The sequence below is a fragment of the Podarcis vaucheri genome (assembly GCF_965113315.1).
Source record: "Podarcis vaucheri genome assembly, chromosome: 14".
Taxonomy (NCBI): domain Eukaryota; kingdom Metazoa; phylum Chordata; class Lepidosauria; order Squamata; family Lacertidae; genus Podarcis; species Podarcis vaucheri.
The window spans coordinates 49,845,364-49,865,710 of record NC_138752.1 but is presented as its reverse complement, the minus strand read 5'-3'; the positions used below and the strand labels follow the sequence as shown (position 1 = coordinate 49,865,710).

At 44.2% G+C, this 20,347-nt stretch overlaps 2 protein-coding genes and 1 long non-coding RNA gene across 11 annotated transcripts in view; 1 reads left to right on the top strand and 2 right to left on the bottom strand.

Moving 5' to 3' along the window:
- Positions 1–14,853, top strand: part of MPRIP (myosin phosphatase Rho interacting protein) — a 158,333-nt gene extending 143,480 nt beyond the window's left edge. For 5 of the 9 annotated variants that reach the window (XM_082199572.1, XM_082199577.1, XM_082199570.1 and 2 more), the window contains 8 exons: positions 1,697–1,844; positions 1,986–2,103; positions 2,549–2,708; positions 3,929–4,048; positions 4,209–4,295; positions 5,037–5,199; positions 6,012–6,097; positions 9,968–14,853. In XM_082199572.1, the coding sequence (XP_082055698.1) occupies positions 1,697–1,844; positions 1,986–2,103; positions 2,549–2,708; positions 3,929–4,048; positions 4,209–4,295; positions 5,037–5,199; positions 6,012–6,097; positions 9,968–10,039 (954 nt within the window). In that variant the 3' untranslated portion in view covers positions 10,040–14,853. Of the gene's footprint in view, positions 1–1,696; positions 1,845–1,985; positions 2,104–2,548; positions 2,709–3,928; positions 4,049–4,208; positions 4,296–5,036; positions 5,200–6,011; positions 6,098–7,528; positions 7,595–9,967 lie in introns of all 9 variants that reach the window. The other 4 variants (XM_082199573.1, XM_082199578.1, XM_082199571.1 and 1 more) reach the window with 1 other exon arrangement.
- Positions 1–20,347, bottom strand: part of LOC309519151 — a 289,434-nt gene that overhangs the window by 161,065 nt on the left and 108,022 nt on the right. The window lies entirely within an intron of this gene.
- Positions 14,587–20,271, bottom strand: PLD6 (phospholipase D family member 6). Its single transcript, XM_082199917.1, has 2 exons — positions 19,207–20,271; positions 14,587–17,873 (listed from the first exon to the last, which is right to left on the bottom strand). The coding sequence occupies exons 1-2, from the start codon at positions 19,730–19,732 to the stop codon at positions 17,581–17,583; spliced, it is 819 nt and encodes a 272-aa protein (XP_082056043.1). The 5' UTR covers positions 19,733–20,271; the 3' UTR covers positions 14,587–17,580.

The following is a 20,347-nucleotide window of genomic DNA, read 5'->3' as shown; positions in this document are numbered from 1 at the left end:
ATTCAAACTCTGGTCCCTCCAGTCTAAGGCCAACATTCTGCCCACAGACACCCTCCAGTATTTATTGCTGTAGCACATGGCCATATAAAGGGGCTAATGGGAGGTAAATGGTACGTCACATCATGAAATGATGACAGTAATGTGAGAAGCAGTCAACGGTTCTAGGAGAATACTCTGTTCCAGGCATGGCTGAAGCCTGCCTTCTTTTTTCTTTTGCCTTTCATAAACCTTTGTAACATTCCCACAAGAACATTCTTCACTCTTCAGCAACAGAGCCTTTTCACAGCTCACAAGGTTTGCCGTACAGGCCAATTGCACCTGCTGGCATGCTTGCACTAACATAACAGAGGGTGCTTTTAAATGTCCCTTGCAGAACACTGATCTCCCCCTGGACTAACTTTCTGCCATCCTAAAAAGTGTTGCCTTGGCTGACAGATCTGCAGCAACCACTTCTGCAGCCCACAGCTGGTTCAAGGGGCAGTTCTGTGCTTACCAAGGCACAGAGAGCAAAGCGGCCTAAATAAATCCCAGCCCACATGCTAAGATTCTGGCCTCAGTGTGAAGAGCTAGGAACTGAAGCTGTACATGCCTCCACAGATGTGTTTCAGGAGGGCATGGGCAACTTACATAACCACAGCTTTGATTCACCATATTTATATAGGCTGGCCAGTAACCTATATCCTTGCAGCCAGCTGCGGAAGTACCGTTTTTAAGCATCCGTGCAGAAAAGACCCATCTTTCATTTTTAAAGAGCCCCGTTTTTGCCCTTTTGGAATAGCCAATAAAAATTCTGAAGATATTTAAAGATTTTATTTAAAGTCTTAGGCTAGGATCCTAGAGGTACCTTAGGTATATTTTAAAAAGGAGTGTACACACACACACACACACACACACACACACACAGATGCTTTCCTCCTTCATAAACACTCCTTAAGACTCAGCAGACACCCTGTGTGTATTGTACATGGGTACAAAAATTGCACGAGAAGCAGCTGTTTCCTGGCAACTATGAATGAGGGTGCATGCTTCACATTTTACACCAGAGAAAGAAGTTGTACAGTGCAGAAGTGGGACAGACAGCAAACCACATTCAGTACCTCCCAATGAGTAGGCTAGATTGGTGCAGGTGAATTTAGTACATCCAAGCCACTCCAAATGATTTTGTAGTTAAAAGTGTGCATTTAAGCTTCGTACTTCCATCAAACAACTCTGTGCAGCAATACAATGACGCTGGGTTGTGTTCTTTCTTCCTAGTCTTATATAAATGGCATTCCAAGTTAAGCCTAGATCAGGAACAAGGAACCTGCATTCCTCCAGATGTTGTTGAGTGGTTGATGGGAACAGGCATTCAGCAACACCTGGAGATCTACAGGTTCCCCATCCCAAGTCCAGATGGAGTACCAGTGACAAGGGCTGCTTCCTAAGTGGGTTTTGAACTAACCCTCTTCCTAGTCAATCAAATTTCATGTAGTTTTTCTATCAGGTTATGATTGAAGAGGCATGTTAGAGCTCCAGTCTAGACTTTCCATGCATGCTTGTCCATCAGCTCCATGGCTTTCTCCTCCTCTCTTTGTTTGTTTGCTTGCCTGCCTGCCCATAAAACCTAACACAATCCTAACATTCAACCTAACACGATCCCTGTAGGTTCTGAGGCTGAGAAACACAAATTCAGTTCCCCCGCCCCATCTTTTCCCAGGCAACTTGCGAACGAGGGTTTGCAGCTATGGAAGAGACCCATCAGAAGAAGATAGAGGACTTGCAGAGGCAGCACCAGCGAGAACTGGAGAAGCTAAGGGAGGAGAAAGACCGCTTGCTAGCTGAGGAGACAGCAGCCACTATCTCAGGTAAGAGGAAAGAGAAGACCATAAGCGGTCATCAGTAGCAACATCAGAAGGTGGTTTTGTTCCTGAGGTGAGATCAGAAGACGGGAGTGTTTCTTAGAGGAAGACAGCTTATCTACAGCCCTTGCCTCTTTTCCTACACAGCCATAGAAGCCATGAAGAACGCCCACCGGGAAGAGCTGGAGCGGGAGCTGGAGAAGACTCACCGCTCACAGATCAGCAGCATCAACTCAGACATCGAAGCGCTCCAGAGGCAATACTTGTAGGTGCTCCTCTGTATTTTCTAGATTTGTTGAGGTAGGAAATGTGGAGCCACTACTGGCACCTGGGTGGCGTTGGGTGGAACAATTTATCATTCTACACCACCCACACTAAACAGCCCTGCTGGATCAGGCCAGAGACCCATCTAGTTCACTATCCTGTTCCCACACTGGCTGACCCTAATGGGGATCCCATCTATAGACAACACAAATGTTTAATCTAGTCAGTGCAATCAAACCACATGCCTGTTTGCTTTCCTGGGAAAGCAAAACTGAATGCGTGGGATGCACTTGAATGCCCATCTTGTCTGTCCACAGCCAGAAGGTTGTGCAATGCCTCCTTCTCCGTGCATCCTAGTCTGAGATAATTGATTTGATCCGTTTGGGGGATTGCAGTTGGCCTTGCAATCTTTATTTTTTGTTTTTACCCCCCCCATGCCTAATCAGGGAGGAGCTGCAGTCTGTCCAGCGTGAACTTGAAGTTCTCTCCGAGCAGTATTCTCAGAAGTGTTTGGAAAATGCTCACTTGGCCCAGGCCCTGGAAGCAGAGAGGCAGGCCCTCCGTCAGTGCCAGCGGGAGAACCAGGAGCTCAATGCACACAACCAGGTAAAGCAACACCTGTCCAGCCTCATTCAGCTGCCTAAGAGAAAAGGGTCATTTTGGGGCTTTTTCAGAATAGCTTTCAGCCAGGATTTGACTAGCAGGGCAGGGGAGTCAGTTGGTCAAGAGGCCTGATAAGCAGTTTCCCCCTAATAGGAATGAAACATTACGGCAGGACCAGAATCATAGCGATTCTGCAGGGCAGGATTAAGACCTTCAAAGGCCCTAAGCACTGAAGAGATTGAGGTGGAGCCCCCACGTTTTTAAAAATAAAAACAGTACTAAACTGTAAAATATATATCTTTAAAAACCATAGATTTATTGCAACACCTGGCAGATGTGATTTCTGCACATTTTTTCGATCTAAGTTGGTAGGAAGCCCCCTGCTTTAGGTAAGGAAAATGAATTAAAAAGATGGTACCCCAGATGGTGTTGCTGACTTAACCAGGCTTGTAAACTGCCTTTTGCTTGGTGGTCTCTGGAACATGGGATCTTCTTTTTACAAAATCCACCACAGCTCCAATTGTCTTGAAATACCAGGGAGGGCAGGGGGTGCCTCAAGGTGTCTCCTCAATGGCATTTTGTTTCCTGGGAAAATATGCATGATGGAAACTGCTGTGTTAAAGATGACATTGTGCAAATATGCAAACTCCATAGTTTTAGACGATGGTTGCATGTTCTTTTTGAAATCCTGTGGTTTGGTTTTAAATCCTTTTGTGTGCTTATTTTCGTCACCAGGCCTTGTGACACAGCTTCTTAATGAAGCGTTGATAAAATGTATGCTTTCTAAAATCTTTTTTTCTTTGTTTCAATCACTTCAAAAGAATCAGGCTTTCACCACTAGGAATAGATTTTTTTTTAGTCATTATTTCAGGCTATTGGTATATTATAACCAGCATAGATATACATGGGTTACTAAAAATGTTTAAAAACTCTGTGAACTTAAGAAATGTCCATCTTTAGAGGAGGGGAAACAAATGTGCTGCTTGGGCCACATTTGTGGAAGTACTGAGCTCAATCCCTTTGTCTGATCTGCAGAAGTACAGATAGCAGCAAGGAAGTCCCAAAGAACCACAAATGCTGTCTTGTGCTGTTTGGTGAAAACTGAAGGCGTTTATATCCTTGAGGTCGCCATCCAAAAGCAAAATAGGGATGTTCAGTTGCTAGGATTGGGGAGAGCTTTATTCATAACTGCTGCTCATAGCCATCTTGTGGTCTTCTTACAGGAGCTGAACAACCGCCTGGCTTCAGAGATCACACGGTTACGGACCCTGGTGACTGGGGAGGGTGGGATCGAGATGGCTGGCTCACCTCTCACCCAAGGCAAGGATGCCTACGAGTTGGAGGTGAGGGTGCCTTGCCTTGATTCCAGATGTTGCGAGTTCAAGGGGCATGTGAAATGCACTTTCCTTCTTGCTCAATGGCTTAACTCCCCCCCCCTTTTTCATTTGTGCATAGTTGCCTAACCTAAAAAACATCTGTCTGGGTTTCTCTTCCCCTTTGCAGGTCTTGCTGCGAGTCAAGGAATCAGAAATACAGTACTTGAAGCAGGAGATCAGCTCCTTGAAGGATGAACTGCAAACAGCATTGAGGGTAATAGTTCTGGAGGAGGCCTGCCTTTGTATCATACAGTCAGACAGCAAGTGCCTTTAAATGTGTATGAATTCAGCTGACTCGTGTATACACATAACACTTGCAATTATAATAGGTAGTTTCAGTAAAATTCAACACAAATGTATTTCTGTAGTATCCACAAAGCAGTGAAACCAGTATTGAAACATGCCTGAGCAGATAAAAAAAAGTCTTTAGTTCCATCATGGAACTCAGAGCAGCGTACATTTGGTTTTCAGACCATCTCCCAACCAGACCTGCACAGGCCTCAGGAAGATAGCTACGTTTTGAGCCTTCAGTCTGTATAGCTGCTAATTGTTTCCAATGTAGAATAGTCTGTATCAGTGGCAAATGCAAGCTGTATATTGGTTCCCCCATGGGAGTGTGTGATCTCCCTCCCCTTGAATATGTACTGCCTTAGTTTGAGTGGATGGTTGTCAAGAGTAGTTCACAGATTTGAAAGATGCCATATACAACTATTTGGTCAAAACCAAATTGTTCTGCAAGAATGGAGCCTGTCTCAGTGGGTTGCAGTGTTCTTTTTTTAAACAAAGCCCAAACCAGGAAAGATAAAAGGGAGTACTTTTGGTACTGATTGCAACAATATGTGTTGTTGGGTTGAAATCTATCTAGCCCTTTGGCAATATTTGCTGCTGCCGATCTCCAAGGCTGAAGGAGACTGAAAGCATTTCCTCGGCTGAAATGCTGTTATCTTTTCTAAAGGACAAGAAATATGCCAGTGATAAGTATAAGGACATTTACACGGAGCTCAGCATTGTGAAGGCCAAGGCGGACTGCGACATTAGCAGGTTGAAAGAGCAGCTCAAGGCCGCCACTGAAGCCCTTGGCGAGAAGTCCCCAGAGAACACCACTGTGTCTGGATACGGTCAGTCTTTTGTTTAGCTGGTTTGGCTTTTTCATAGGTGCTGGTGAGGATTCCGGATGAAAGCAAGGCCAAGTTTCTGGCTTTTGCTTTGGGTATACTTACGTGGGCCATACCAGTTTAGGGAGCCAGCTCTGTAAAGTAAAGGTAAAGGGATCCCTGACCATTAGGTCCAGTCGTGACCGACTCTGGGGTTGCGGCGCTCCTCTCGCTTTATTAGCCGAGGGAGCCGGCGTACAGCTTCTGGGTCATGTGGCCAGCATGACTGAGCCGCTTCTGGCGAACCAGAGCAGCACACGGAAACGCTGTTTATCTTCCCGCCTGAGCGGTACCTATTTATCTACTTGCACTTTGAGGTGCTTTTGAACTGCTAGGTTGGCAGGAGAACCAGCTCTGTAACTGGTGGCAAATGGGGGTCCCTTTGGAGACTTTATTCTGGGTTAGGGGTGGCCCTTGCATGAGGTTAGGTGACGCCATTGCCTCTGGCAGCAGATCCACTCCCTCCCTGTGTTCACAGTTACGCTGCCGCCAGCCCCACTGTGGTTTTGCCCACACCATCAACACAGGACCGTTGATCTCACCAGTCGCAGTGATGGGACTGGTGGCAGTGTGGGCACAATGACTGGGCCAGGGAGGGGGGGCAGAGGTTGGGAGCATTTTGCCTACAGTGGCAAAATGTCTCGGCCCAGTGTTTTTCCTTGTGACCATTTGACAACCATTTGTTTTCCTTTTTTCCACGGCGAGGGAGGAAATGTTGTGCTTGTAGTGCTTTCAACAGCAAGGTAAACTGGCTCTGTTTCTCCTCCTCCACCTAGATATTATGAAATCCAAAAGCAACCCTGATTTCTTGAAGAAAGACAGGACCAGCGTTGGCCGGCAACTGAGAAATATCAGGTCAAAGGTGAGTTTATGGTGACTTCATCCAACTTTCCAAACGAGGTTATGCTATGTCGGATGCCATAACAAGTCTATGAATGATATGTCTGTGTTCTGTCTGTGTTATTAGCATGTGCAGAGGTTTTTTTTCCCAGTCGGAACTCACTGGAACTCAGTTCTGGCACCTCTCAGGCAGGTGCCATTGCTGTTCTAAGAGAACAAGAGAGGTGTTCATGGTGAGTTCTGGCACCTTTTTTCTAGAAAAATAGCACTGAGCAGCTTTCTAGATTCTACTCCACCCCTGGGTTTCTGGTTTTGGGACTGCTGGTGGTTTCAGTTTTCCCATTTTTCAGTGAAGGGCATGACAGCTTTACTAGGGCAGTCCAAGGCGTGGCCTTGAGGCCTTCTTGGGTGGCCCCCAACAACATTTGACACTCCACACAAACCCTCGCACTGCCTTTCCAAAACTAGGTAAGCAAGGCCCTGGGCTTTGGGAAGAAGGCATGAAGGCCCTGACAGGATCCTAGAGTCCTCCTGCCTCCTTCCCAAAACCTAGTTTGAACTTTCCCAAACGTAGGAAGAGGAGGGAGGGCTCTAGGATCCTGCCAGAGCCTTGTGCCTCCTTCCCAAAGCCAGGCACTTTGCTCAGCTGGCTCCGGGAAGGCAGTGCAAGTGTGTGTGTATGTGGTGGTGAAATTTTCCCTCAACTCCCCCCCCCCCCGCACGCATACAAAGCAGTGTGTCACCCACAGGTTCCATGTTGGAAGTACTGTTGCAGCCCCCTTGGTCTGAGAGGTTGGATTACCCTGGCTTAGAGGGATATGCTTTCAGCTAGGCCACAAGGGCAATACTATTGGGTGTTTAACAGGCTTGGCCTGTGTCAATGAACCAGCCTCCTGCCCCATGTTTGAGCACCTGTGCTGGTGTGCAGTTCCAGGATCAGTAGCCTGGTAGAACTGGAAGGAGGGAAAGTTACACACAACTCTCCTCACCCTGAGACCAGGTTTCCCTGAGCTGGTATGGTAGGAAGACTGCCACAGCAAAAGGTGTGCGCGCGCGCACACACACACACACACACAGTTACACAAATGTTGTGATAATCGTGCAGTTCAGTCCTGGTGTCATTTGTGATTTGCCAGTTTTGTGTGTACGTGTGCACTTCGTTTTGGAGTACCCCAGTTTTTCACTGTGGCGTAGCTCCTCTTTGTTACAAAGTGTTGTGCTTTTTATTTATAGTTTCCCTTCTGTGGCTGATTTTATGTACTGAGTTTAAAAAGCAAACTTCTGACCTTGCAGGCCATGAAGACCCCCAAGCTGCAGTTTGCCTTTTTCCCCTCCTTGCTAGGGTGGGAGGGAGTATGTTGGCACTTGGGAATTTCTGGAGCAATCAGGATTCATGTATTTCTCCTATTTCTGTTTTCTGTGTTGTTGTTTTTGTCTTTGCTTCCAACAACAGTCCGTTATTGAGCAGGTCTCATGGGATAACTGAAATGCACCAGATTCCAGGTTCCCTGTCACATAGGTAATCCAAACAGCACCTTCCAAAGAACACTGTACCTCTTGAGGGGCAGCCCACTTAATGCATGCCCGGCTCACATCTCCATGGCTAATGAGAATCTATCTCCCCTTGCCTTTGAATTACATAGAGGTTAAGTGGGAGGAGCAAGAGGCAGAATTTCAAAACTTAAGTTCATGAATGGCTGTTTCTGTGCCTCTTCCATCCTTTTGCTTCTCCCTGCCCTCACTGACATCCATCACTGGAAGGATTTCTGCACCTCCTAAAACAAACAACGGGGTGCTGCGTTGAAGGCATGGGACAAAAGAGTGTGCATGCTGGATGAAAATGCATGCTTTGGACTTAACTCTCCCAAATGGCAGTGTGTACAGGCAGAAGGGTACTTTTTGATTCACTAATTATGTCCTCTGGAATGGATGAATTTTTTCCAACCTGCTCCTAACGAAGGGCAGACAGATGTTATGTGAAAAGCCAGTTGCGCTGTCCACAGATCAGGTTTCTGGTCTCTACCTTTCCCCCTTTTAAAATCCTTTTTACCCATTTCTTAAATATTCTGGTACTAAATCAGCTGATCTACCCAACCCATACTGGTTTATTTTCCCAACCATCTTAGTTGTTAGGTTAGTTGTCCCCCACAAAAAAGATGACCCGACAGGAGAAAGCGGTTGATTTTCTGCAGATTGTCGGCAACAACTGAAAAAATTAGGTCACTACTGTATAAAAGGAGTAGTGACCTTCTCAAAGCATGGTTTCATTCCTGAATGAGGTTTAATTTTCAGAAAGTAAGTGTATTGCCCATCAAGATAAGTACCACACCTGACCAAGAAGATATCTGCATTTTGACACAGAAAAAAGCAATGTTCTATATCATAGGCAGCTTGGTTTGGATGTACTATAAGCATTTTCCTCTATAACCATCTGATTTGGAATATAGGGAGGCAATTTTAATCCAAAGAACAACAACTGTGGATTTTTTACCAGCATTAAGAGCAGTTTAAATGTCTGATACTAGACTAACTGCATTTAGCTTTAATCTACAGTGTCCCTAGCGCTCTCTTACAAATACCACAGAATTGCATGGTGCTGCTTTTGTTGGGACTCTTTGTCACTTGAGTTTTTGTATTGGGGAAATGGTTCGCATGTTTCAACGCGCGCGCGCACACACACACACACACACAGTGAGAAACCCTTTCACACAGAGCAAAGCACGTTAGAGCAAAGGGTTCTAGGCTAGCCTTCTCCCTGTCGTCCTTGAGTGCAGGGAATTTTTGTCATGGATAAGTATAAAAACAGATTCGATCCTGAAGTGATACAGTCCACCTGCAACTGCATCCCTTGATTCGGTTGCCTGTAAATCAGCTGCCTTCCAGATGTTTTAGACTCCCAGTTCCCATCATCCCTGTCCGTTGGCCATTCTGCTGGGCTGGTGGGAGTTGAGAGTCCAAGCGTACCTGGAGGCCACCTGGTTCCCATTCTTGATGTAAACCCTTAGATCATATATCACAAATAGCTCCAGAAAACATGACGTGAGATTGTCAAAACACTGCAAATGTAATCTTGGCAGCTAGAAGCTTTCAGGCTGTGCTTGGCTTTGCCCTCATAAAATAAAAAGGGCCCAAAATGGACCCTTAACTTGGGGGGAAGTTTTAACTTAGAAATTAACGTATTTCTCCGATTAGCAAAAAACAGACATAAACGTATGGCACCCTGGTCTATCAAGACCGGCTGCTTTATATCAGGATCAAGATAGGACTTTGAATCATAGAATTGTACAGTTGGAAGGGTCCCTGAGGATCATCTAGTTAACTCTCTGCAATGCAAGAAGATGCAGCTGTCCCATACCGGAACCGAACCTGCAACCTTGACATATCAGCACCATGCTGCAACCAACTGGGCTATCCTTTCTCTCCAGAACCATTTAGCTTTCACCAGGATTAACCATTGTAGGGGCATAACTGCTTGTTGAAAGAATCACTCAGGGCAGCTGTGCTGATGAACTGTTGGTGTACAGCCCTGGACTTGAGTGCTCAAGCAAAATGGTTATGGGAAAAGTGCAGTTTTGAGGCGCTGATGAGCTAGCAAAGGCTTTTGCAGTTGCCTCAAACATCCAAGCAATTACTCTCCCAACTAAGTTAGCTGTGCCTGCAGTCATCCAGTTCATTTGCCATCTTTCTTCACCGCGGATTGATTCACCAATAACACCACTCCATAATGGTGCATTTTCTTTGAAGCATGTCTTTCTAATCTTCCCATTGAGGATGCCATCTTTTGCCTTTCCTTTGCCTGAGCATCTGTGTCATCTCTCTCTATTGGACTTTTGCTTTCCCCACCAGAATGGCATTTAACGGTTTGCTCTTCCTTCTCTCCTCCCATGTACAGAGTCTGAAGGAAGGCCTGACCGTGCAGGAGCGCCTCAAGCTCTTTGAATCCAAGGACTTGAAGAAAGACTAGTTCTCTCCTTCCTATTTGGCTTGACCACGCACACCTCCTTGCTTGCAGCATCACAGCACAAGCACCCTTCTGGTTTTTGTTCTCTTAGGATCCTCACTGCTGTTGCTTGTGTGTGGGTTTTTTATTCTTTTGTTGTATGGATGCTCCAGAAGTCTGGAAAATGCTGGGGGTTCTTCTGCCCACCATCAAATGAACTTCCCAACTTCTTAGTCCTGACTTACAAAGTTTTTAACCTTGGCAAGAGGGCTGGGAGAGATTGGGGATATGCTCCCCACCCCCCTTGGCTCTCTACAAAAACATCCTTCCTACTGTATATCCATTACACTAAGTGTCAGTATTAAGGCTCAACAGCCTGTTGATAAGCTAGCTCTGTTTTACCAAATTCTTTGGTGTAGTGACAGGGCCCTGGGATGGGGGGGGGAGGGAGGCAACACACTGTGCTTAGCTCTGCCACTGTTGAGAGGAATCCAGCACTTAAGTGCATGCTTTGGATCAAATTTTGAACCACTGAAACAAGACATGCAGACCTGTTTTTGGCATAATCAGCGCCCTTAGTGAAAGCTTGTTTGTTGCAACAAGATATTGGCTTAGAAAAAGACATTTGTAGATTGGTGTTTAACTATGTGGTCAGTTTGGAATTTATTCCCTTAACGCCACTTAGATCTTCTTGAAAAGCTTTTAAGTTGCTTTGCATACAAACAGTTGCAGGCATTGATGTGCAATCAGCTTGTGATGAAATTAATCAGTGCAACTTAACTATTTCTCGTGGAGAAATAGGGTGGTCTCCTTCCACACACTCCTTCTGGCAAGGCAATGCACTGTTTCTTAGTTTCAGTGGGATGTATCTGCCTCTGTGTCTGTCATACAATGTGACCCAGACTTTTCTCCCACCTAATTTGCTGCAAAACAAACAAAATTCTTCTGCCCAGAAGCTCAGAGGAGTTTTTCTTCAAGATGCCTTTTAAAGAACAAATCTTTTGCAATCCTTGCTCTGGTCCTCTGGAGGCAGTAAGAGCGCTTCTGCCATGTAATCGGTAGGAATGGTTCAGAATTCTAAGTAGGCAGGGCTCTTTTACAAAGCAGGAAGGGCGTGGCTTGCTGATAAGCAAGAGGTATTTGGAACAGTACAGCTGAAGTTAGGCCAGTCCTCCAAGCAGGTCAAGGCAGAAATGGGGGCTGGCTTGCCTTTGGATTGACTTTATGGGTCTCAAAACAGTTGAAGAGAGTCTTCTGTATGTTCATGTAAGCTGGTAGCATCTGCATGTGGAAATACAGTTGCAAGATGTCAGTGGAGAGAGAAGTCTAAACAGGGGAATGGCAAGTCACAAGTAACCTTGCTAAAAGGGGGCATTTGAAAAGTGGCAGTCCAAATTTTTGAAAACATCTTAGTGCCATTGTTTATCTGAAACAAAGCAGTTGTCTGGGCCCATTTGTCCTCCTTACCTATGAGGCCCAATAACAGAGGCATTGAATATTTGATCTGTTGGGTTCCAGGGCCAAAAGGCCTTTCCCAAGCAGAATAATGTATATAGAGAAGCTTTGAACAATGCATGCAATTTTTTATTCCAAAAGCAGGTGAACATTGCTGTTTTGAAAAACGTATAGGAAGTGTTGGGAAGTTAATTCTACAAGGTTTGTGGGCAAGGTGGCTTTTGGTATTTTAAAATTCTTTTTATCTGCCTTGCTCAGGTGGGGTGAATTTGAGGTGGCGTTCTGCTTTTCAGTCTATTCAGACTAAAATTGTTGATCTTTTGAGCAGACAAATCTGTAAAGCAAAGTTTTGCTGTTAGAGGCTAGAGAGAGCACTCTGTCCCTTTTAGTTTCATCCTGTTCTTAATTGGACACACATTGATGCTATTCTGTGGGCCTTTGCTGCTGATCCATGCCGAAGCAAAACAGCTCTTAGCATCTTTGTTTGTCTTATATGCAAAGCAATGTTCCTTCAAAAGCTGTTGCTATTTTGGAGCAGGGGGGTCTTCACAGCAGAAAATTTGCTGTCTTCTTGCTGTGTGTCTGGCAGTTTCTTTTTAAATCAGGTATGAAAGGGATAGGGTTTGACTGTCTTGCATTGGTACCTCTAGCAGTCTGTCCACACTGTCTGACTGCAGAGAGTGGTGAGCACATAATGGAAAAGTCAGCATTTTTATTCCCTAGGGTGGCTAAGGAAGGATGGTTGTGCTTCAGGCTTAGATCATTTTCTTTCTCCTTTAAAATCATTAACTAGGCTTGTATCTTGGCAGAAGAATCTTATTTTCCCTTAAGTACCTGCAACTTGAGAGAAACCTTGCCACTGGAATGAATTATCTTTGGATTATGTTTATGTTTAATCCATACACTTCTTTAATAAAACAAACAATGTCCTTTGTCCTCTAAGATTAGAATAGCCAGTATTTCACAAACATTAAAATTGGTGTAAAAAAAAAAAAAAGCAACCAAGCATCTTTTTGCTCAAGAAAGTCTGTATTGCTGTGACCAAGTTGCTCTTCATACACAGCAAAGCAAGTTGGCATTCTAGTTGTATTTCTTGAATGGCTTTTAAAAGGCACAGTATAAACATTATGTGAATAAATAGGTATGTTCTATTGCAAGCTGCTGCATTTTACACAAACCTACACTACAAAATAACTGTGGTCTCAGTGAAGTTCAACACTAATGGATGGATGTACAGTATAAATATACTTGCATAACAGCTTCTTTAATCTTGCCTGTTGCAGATTTCTTTATTCGTCTCTCCTTTTGAAACAGAATTGAGTGTTCTGTTAATGAAACTCATTTTCCTTTATCCCATTAAAATATGGAAAAGGGGGATTGCCGATGTGCAGATCCCAAGCAGGCTGTTTTTCCTGTGGCAGAGGCTGCCTGCAAGTAGCCCTACGCGTTGTTTCTTAATAAGTGTCACTTTTTGTAATGACAACATACTTGATTAGAATCCCACTGGATTTTTTGCATTTTGGTGGCTCATATGCAGTACTTAGTTTGTTGTGAACACTTTTAAGCACATGCACGCTCAGTGTAGCTTATACTTCCTTTGTAATTTCTTTCTTTTTAAAAAAAGCTTTGTTATTCTCTTTAAAAATAATTTAAAACCTGTATAGTATTCAAAGCACGCAATGTAAATATTTATTACTCAAAAAAAAATAGTGGAGGGGTTTTGGGGGTGAATTTTTTAAAAATCTTGTTCTAATACAATGTCCTTTTGACTTGGAAAAGGAAATTAGTGTAACCCGATAAACCCACTCTTATGTTCCCTTAAAGAATGTCTGTTGGTTTGTTTGAACATTATAAATATATTTTTAAATTTCTCTGATACCTTTTTAGTTTTGGAAATGCCTGTCCAAAGAAGATGTACAGTGTTTCAAAACTTCAAGCCTACTTACCTATACATTAATTTTCTTACCCTTTTCAGTTCAATAATCTTAGAGCTGACAGTGGCATAAACAACTCTTGGGTGTGCATATATATGATTGCAGAGAGTAGTATATCTGTATATTAATGGTGGTAGTTATTCTGTCACTAAGCGTACATCAGTATTCTTGCATGGTAACTTGGCACTGTTGCGGAGTAAACCAAGGATTTTGATAAGGGAATGGAGTAGATTTTTATTCCTGCAACCCACCCATCTTTTTCAGGTTACATGGCATGGTGGTGTAACAGCATGACAGAATACAGTTAACATAGGATGATTATTCAATTTACTGTAACACTATATTTCATTGCGATGTAGTTTCAACAGAGTTACAGTGCCGGGGTCATCTTTACCACTAGACTATGGAAAGTAGATGGGAGTCCATTACTGACTGCATGCCTTGGAGAACAGTTATATGGCACATTAGAAAAATGTCTTGCTTTTTCAAGCAGTGCTTAGCAGCCTCACGCCATGCACTGAAGTCCACTAAGGAGTAAATGAAACTGGGAGTTGACAGCAGAACCCCTCTAGTGCCAAGTGAATTAACCCCTCTAGTCATTGAGGATTGATGTAGGGTTCTCATTTCAGTCTGCCAGTAGAAGAACACAGCTTCTAATAGTGTATTAAAACAGTCACCTCTAAGAGAAATCAAAGCACTTGAGAAGCTATCAGCTAAGTGTTCTTGAGTAACAAAAGCCTGCATTAGTACACTCCTCCAATGTGGTACTTGTTTGGACAAAATGTGTATATGGCTAAGAAGGTGAGGCAAGCACTGTACACACACAGGTATCCCTATTTGAGCTCTTCCTCATGCCAATTCAACACCAGCTTCCTTTTAAAAGATACTGAAATCAGTCTATATTATAAACCTGCTTGATCGACAAGCAAGCCTACAGAAGCCTCAACTCCTAATTGACCACGACCAAATTGAATCCTAAAGTGGTCATCCAAGCATGAGGAGAATGATCAATTACTCCAGCCCTGCAAGATTCAGAGCCAGAGCAACCGTGGGATTCGGCAGGAAAGCTGCTAACCCCAAAAACTGGAAATCGCATGCAAGAGAAGCCGAATCAAATAAAACCAATTCACTGGGGGGACATATTCTCTAATTTGCCTGGTGAACAAACGTGTCCAATCTGACTTTTTGCAAAGATGAATGGTTTGAGCCGCCTCCTTGGAGTCTGAAAGGTATCTTTCTCCTCTTGTTTTGTTTTCATGCTTTTAAGAGCTATTTCCTCCTTCAGCTGTTCACTGTAATAGAAGTATCATTTATGTCACAGTATTTATTCCTTACAAGCCTTGTGTGACATGCTAGGGTTCCCATGGATGTAGCTGATGATTATTTTGTAAATATTAATTACTTAACTATACATAAAACTGTATCGTAATAAACTATTTTTGCACCACCCTTGGCATGCTGTGGAGAAGATTTTTGTTAACACTAGAGACAGAGAAGTTCTTGAAATAGCATTCCAATGTTTTTGCATCCTTCAGTTAGGAATAGAAGACAACAGTCAAGGATGCTATGCTTACTAATAAAAGGATCTATGCAATACAATTGTGGAAAGCCTCCAAGTACTTCCGTCTGCTCTGGAGAGGCATTTCAGGGCAGATACACAGCAAAAATAGCACACGTGAAATTATGAAATGTCCAAAGAATTTAATAGCACATAAGAATGATTGTAGCAGCTATCCCACCTGCAGTTACCCTTCAATATAAGTATTAAGAAACATTTTATGAACTACCATTGGAAGGCCACAACGATTACAGTACACCAATTACTAAACGGCTTCAAGAAAGGCTGAAGCATTCTGAACTAGTGATAAATTACTATTAATTACCACATATTGTTTCTGTATGTGTTTTGCTGACAGTTTTCAAAAACTAAAAGCTAAATGAATATAGCTGCTTTAAAACAGCATATGACCCTGGAGAAAGTTCTATGACTGTGATCCACTATCTTCCTCCCTCCTCCTCTTTGAGGAGCACACAACATATTTATTTAAGTCACTACAGTGTACCCACCTCTTGGGCACAATGGAGTTTCTACTGTATCAAGAGTACTGTGATAACCACACATACAGTCTCTTTGGAACAGCTTCAATACTTTTGGAAAACCACTGACAGACTGATTCAAAGCCCTTAAAACTCTGGTGTCCATAGAATCATAGAGTTCTAAGTCCAACCCTGTACAATGCAGGAATCTCTAGTATCCATTGACAGATCACCATCTAACCTCTGCTTTAAAACCTACAATGAAGGAGAGTCCACATCTTCCAAAGAGAGTCTGTTCAACTGTTATACCAGCTCTTACTGTCAGAAAGTTCTTCCAGATGTTGAATATTCCTACCTCAACAGTTCCCTCCCCAAACTGGCACCAAAAAATACGCTTACACCAGAGTTGCATTTCTACACTTGGGAAATTGGTTATGGCTACAACTTACATGCCAACATAAGGTACCTCTCAGCCTTATTCTGCACCCACCCATTTATTAGGACAGGCAGGTGTTTTTTAGTATACCCTCTTCAAATGTGATATTCCAGCTGATGTTGGCTGCCCAGTGGCCATCAGTCCCACCCAGGATGGCTAGTGGTCAGGAATTACAGTGGATAAAGTCTTAACACCTGTAGAGTCACAGCTTCCCCGCCCACTGATATACCAAGTTCCAGTTCTGTTTGAGATTCCTCCATTACAGGGAGTTGACCCTTAAGGTCCCTTCCAACTCTACAATTCTGTGATTCTAGGGCTGAATTCTACACATGTACAGTCATCGAATCACAGAGCTGTAGAGTTGGAAGGGACCTCCAGGATCATCTAGCCCACTCCCCTGCAATGCAGAAATCTCAACTAAAGCATCCATGACAGATGGCCTAAAAAACCCCAAGGAAGGAGAGAGCACCACAACCTTCCAAGGGAGTCCATTCCACTGTCTAACATCTCTTACTGTCAAAAGGTTATTCCTGATGTTTAGTTGGAATCTCCTTTCTTGTAACTTCAATCCATTGGTTCAGGTCCTACCTTCTGGAGCAGGAGAAAACAAGGTTGCTCCATCTTCCATGTGACAGCCCTTTAGATTTTTAAGATGGCTAACCTATCTCCTCTCAGTCTCCCCAGTTCCATGCTAAACATACCCAACTCCCTCAAAGCGTAAGGCTTGATTTCCAGACCCTTGATCATCTTGGTTGCCCTCCTCTGCACACGTTCCAGCTTGTCAATATCCTTCTTCAACTGTGGTGCCCAGAACTGGAAACTATTCCAGGTGTGGTCAGACCAAGGCAGAATAAAACAGTAATATTACTTCTCCTTCCACACATGAAAGAGCAGCATATGAATTATCTGTGAGTTAAGCGCACACATTCATGCCTATTCACACAATGGGCATTTATTTTCAAGTAGGTCTCCTGCTTTATGCTGCTCATCTACAAAGGCAAATGGTTCTATTCTATTTTTTTTTTTAATTTTAAATTTATACCCCACCCATATGGCTGGGCTTCTTGGTGGCTTACAGCATATCTAAAAACATAATAAAAACATCAAACATTAAAAACCAAAGGGGACAAAGCTGTTCAGGCAGCAACCATTTTAGGTGCATCTGATATGTGCGCAATCACACACAAAAACATTGCACTGAACTCGAAAGTAACCCAAAAATGTCACAAAAGGGGGCAGAACAGGGTACTTGCAGGCTTTTTCAATCATATTTCAAATATATGTGATTTAACTTAAACGTGCAGTGCCTCAAAAAGTAAGCGCCACATAAATTTGGGAGTTGGCTGTATGTTAAAAGGTCCCCGCCCCCCAGTAACATCCTGCATGTGGATACTAGGGTTGCCAAGGGAATGGCAGAATAAAACTCTTCTTGAAATGCTATCTACATGTGCTGACAGCTGTTTTTACAACAGAAACATATGTATTAGAATTTAAAAGGCATGCTTTATTTAAAAGGTATAATAGCACACAAGTACAGGCCATCTATTTCTCAAAAAATAATTCAAACACAAATATGTTGCTTGTACAATTTTTTAAAGGAGCATAAATTTGCATTTAGTTACTCCTAAAGCAATTTATGCCATTCTCAAACACCTAACTTAGGAACCAGTCTTTGGACTAAAAAATTTACTGCTTCAAAATAGTCATTTAAGCTGCAATTTTGTTTGAGGAATAGTTTTATCTTTTTTCTGTACCTGCTGTTCTTCTTTGAGGAAAAATGTGTAATGAGCCGGATTGTAGTCCTCCCAAATCCTTTCAAATTCTGCCAGGAAAAGATTCACACAGTCCCTGTCTTCAACTACCAGCAGGTTCTCTCTGTTGTTTTGAATGGCTTGAGTAGTCCAGTTCAGGGAGCCAGTGATCAGCATTTTTTTGTCAATGATGGCAAACTTATGGTGCATGTAGCCACTATCCTGATCATGACGTACCTGAATGCCTGAAAAACCAGCATACCCTATTCAGTGCCACAAAATCACTTTTCCATCTTTCCACCAAACTGACTTAGCTCCCAAGACTATACTTAGTGTACTGAGAGCTACATACAGAAATTCAGTGGCTGAAATTTCTTAAGTGCAAAAAGAACTTATGAGGACACAGGGCAACTTGTGGAATTATACCCTGAAATGACTTAAAAGTTAAATGGCGTTAAACAGACATGACCGCCATACACGCTCCGCAGGCTTGCACCCTGGAGAAGTAAATTCAGTGCTGCTAATGCAACAAAAACAACACAGGAGGCAGCAGTTAATGATTTACCAATCTCTGCAGCCACAGTTTGACTTCACCCTGGAAGTCACACTTCATTTCTCTAGAGATAAACGGAGGCCAACAACCAAGTGGTTCTGCTGGGGTTGGGTGGGACTGCTGAACGTTGACTGTTGTATAAATAAGTGAAAACAACAAAATCCTTGAAGGGTGGGGTATGTAAATGACAACTCCGCTACCAAATTCAGCATAATTATTATTAAATGTATTTTATACCCTGCTTTCCTTCCAAGCTGGGACCTCATTACAAATTATGAACAACATTCATATCAGAAAGAACTTTAGGAGAGGATTTTAATCAGAGTGGTGGGGCTTGTTTGTTTCTAAAAAGAAAATGCATCACAGAGATTTCCAACGACATAAAACCAGACAAAACATAAAACCAGACAGTGGCTCCCCTTTTTGTGGAATGCTCTCCCCAGGGAGGTACATCCTTTACTGGCCTTTTAAATAAAAAAATTCCTTCCAGTAGCACCTTAAAGACCAACTAAGTTAGTTCTTGGTATGAGCTTTCGTGTGCATGCACACTTCTTCGTATCTGAAGAAGTGTGCATGCACACGAAAGCTCATACCAAGAACTAACTTAGTTGGTCTTTAAGGTGCTACTGGAAGGAATTTTTTTATTTTGACTATGGCAGACCAACACGGCTACCTATCTGTAACTGGCCTTTTAAATGTGTTTGTGGGAGGGGGGTGGGGACGGGGTCATTGTTTTGTCTTGCTCTGCTCTTGTTCATCTTTTTACTCTTTTTGACTTTATTATGTCGTTTCTGGGGTGTGTTGTTTTTTAAAAAAAAATCTTGTATTTTTATGTTGTGAGCAGCCCTCAGATCTGCGGATGAAGGACGGTGTGCAAATTTAACAAGTAAACAACGGGTTGAAATCCGCCCGTCGGGTGTTTTCTGGTTTGTGGCGCCCGCCTCGCCGGGGGTTGGGCTAGACGACCCTTGAGGTTCCCCTTCCGCCTCACACCGCCCTCCCTCCTTCCCTCCCGGGCGACTCACCGGCTCTCCGGAGTTCGCCGATCCGCGACCCCTTGAGGGCCATGTAGTCGGTGTCGGTGACGACGCGCACGTGGACGCCCCTCTGGTGCAGGAGGCAGACGGCGCGGCCCAGCTGCGGGCTGGAGAAGGCGAAGACGCACAAGTCCAGCGAGCGCCGCGCCGACAGCACGCGCGCCAGGAGCCGCCCGAGCGCGCTCTCGCCGTGGGGCAGCAGGCACGCGCACGGGGTCGCCGCCGCCGCCTCCTCCTCCTCCGCCAGCAGCGACTCCACGCACGTCACGCGCGACGGGAAGAAAAGCACCTCGCGTACCGGGGAAGGCGGCCGCTGCCACCACCGCCACCACGACGACGACGACCGACCCAGCCGCCCTATTAGCCAGCAGGCCAGCGCCTCGAGAGCCATGCCGAGCCCCACCGCTAGCAGGGCCCGCGCCTTGCCGCGCCACATCGTCGCCTCAGGGCGCCACGACGGCCAGCGTCTCCGCGCGCTCCTCCAACCGCCTTTTTTTTTTCCCCTACCGCGCATGCGCCCCTCCGCGCGCGCTATTCTCTCAGCTGCCTTGTCTGTTAAATTGCCACAAGCGCGTGCGCTCCGTCCCGCTCAAACGCGCCTTCCCACGCCACGGCGCATGCGTCCGTCCGCGTCCGCTCTTTTCCTCTCAACCGCTTTTTCTTTTAAACTGCCGTGGCGCATGCGCATTCTTCACTTCATCAACCTTTTTACTTGGCGACTCGAACTCGGCTCGAGTGCTTTGAGGGTTTTTGTCCCCTCAGAGCGCTGCGTCCACTACAGCGCATGCGCTGTCATTAAGGCTGTAGAGAACATAAAACGGCAGGCGCGGACAGGTGGCGCATGCGCATCCGCACACGCCACAGTTTCCAAGCGTCTCGTTATGTTGCTTCCAGCTGCGCTTCGCGTTTCGTTTAAAAGAAATGAAGTTCATTTTATTCATTTATAATCCTCGGCTTTCAAAACAGCATCCGTCCTCAGGCAGTTTAGTATACAGTCGTCGCAACCGCTAACAAACAAGTGATAACAGAAAGTTAACCATAAAGTTTTAAAAAAATAAATTTATATAGTTATATATAGCTTTTAATTCTATCAAGATACTTTTATAATTATTTTTCTCCATGTTGTAAG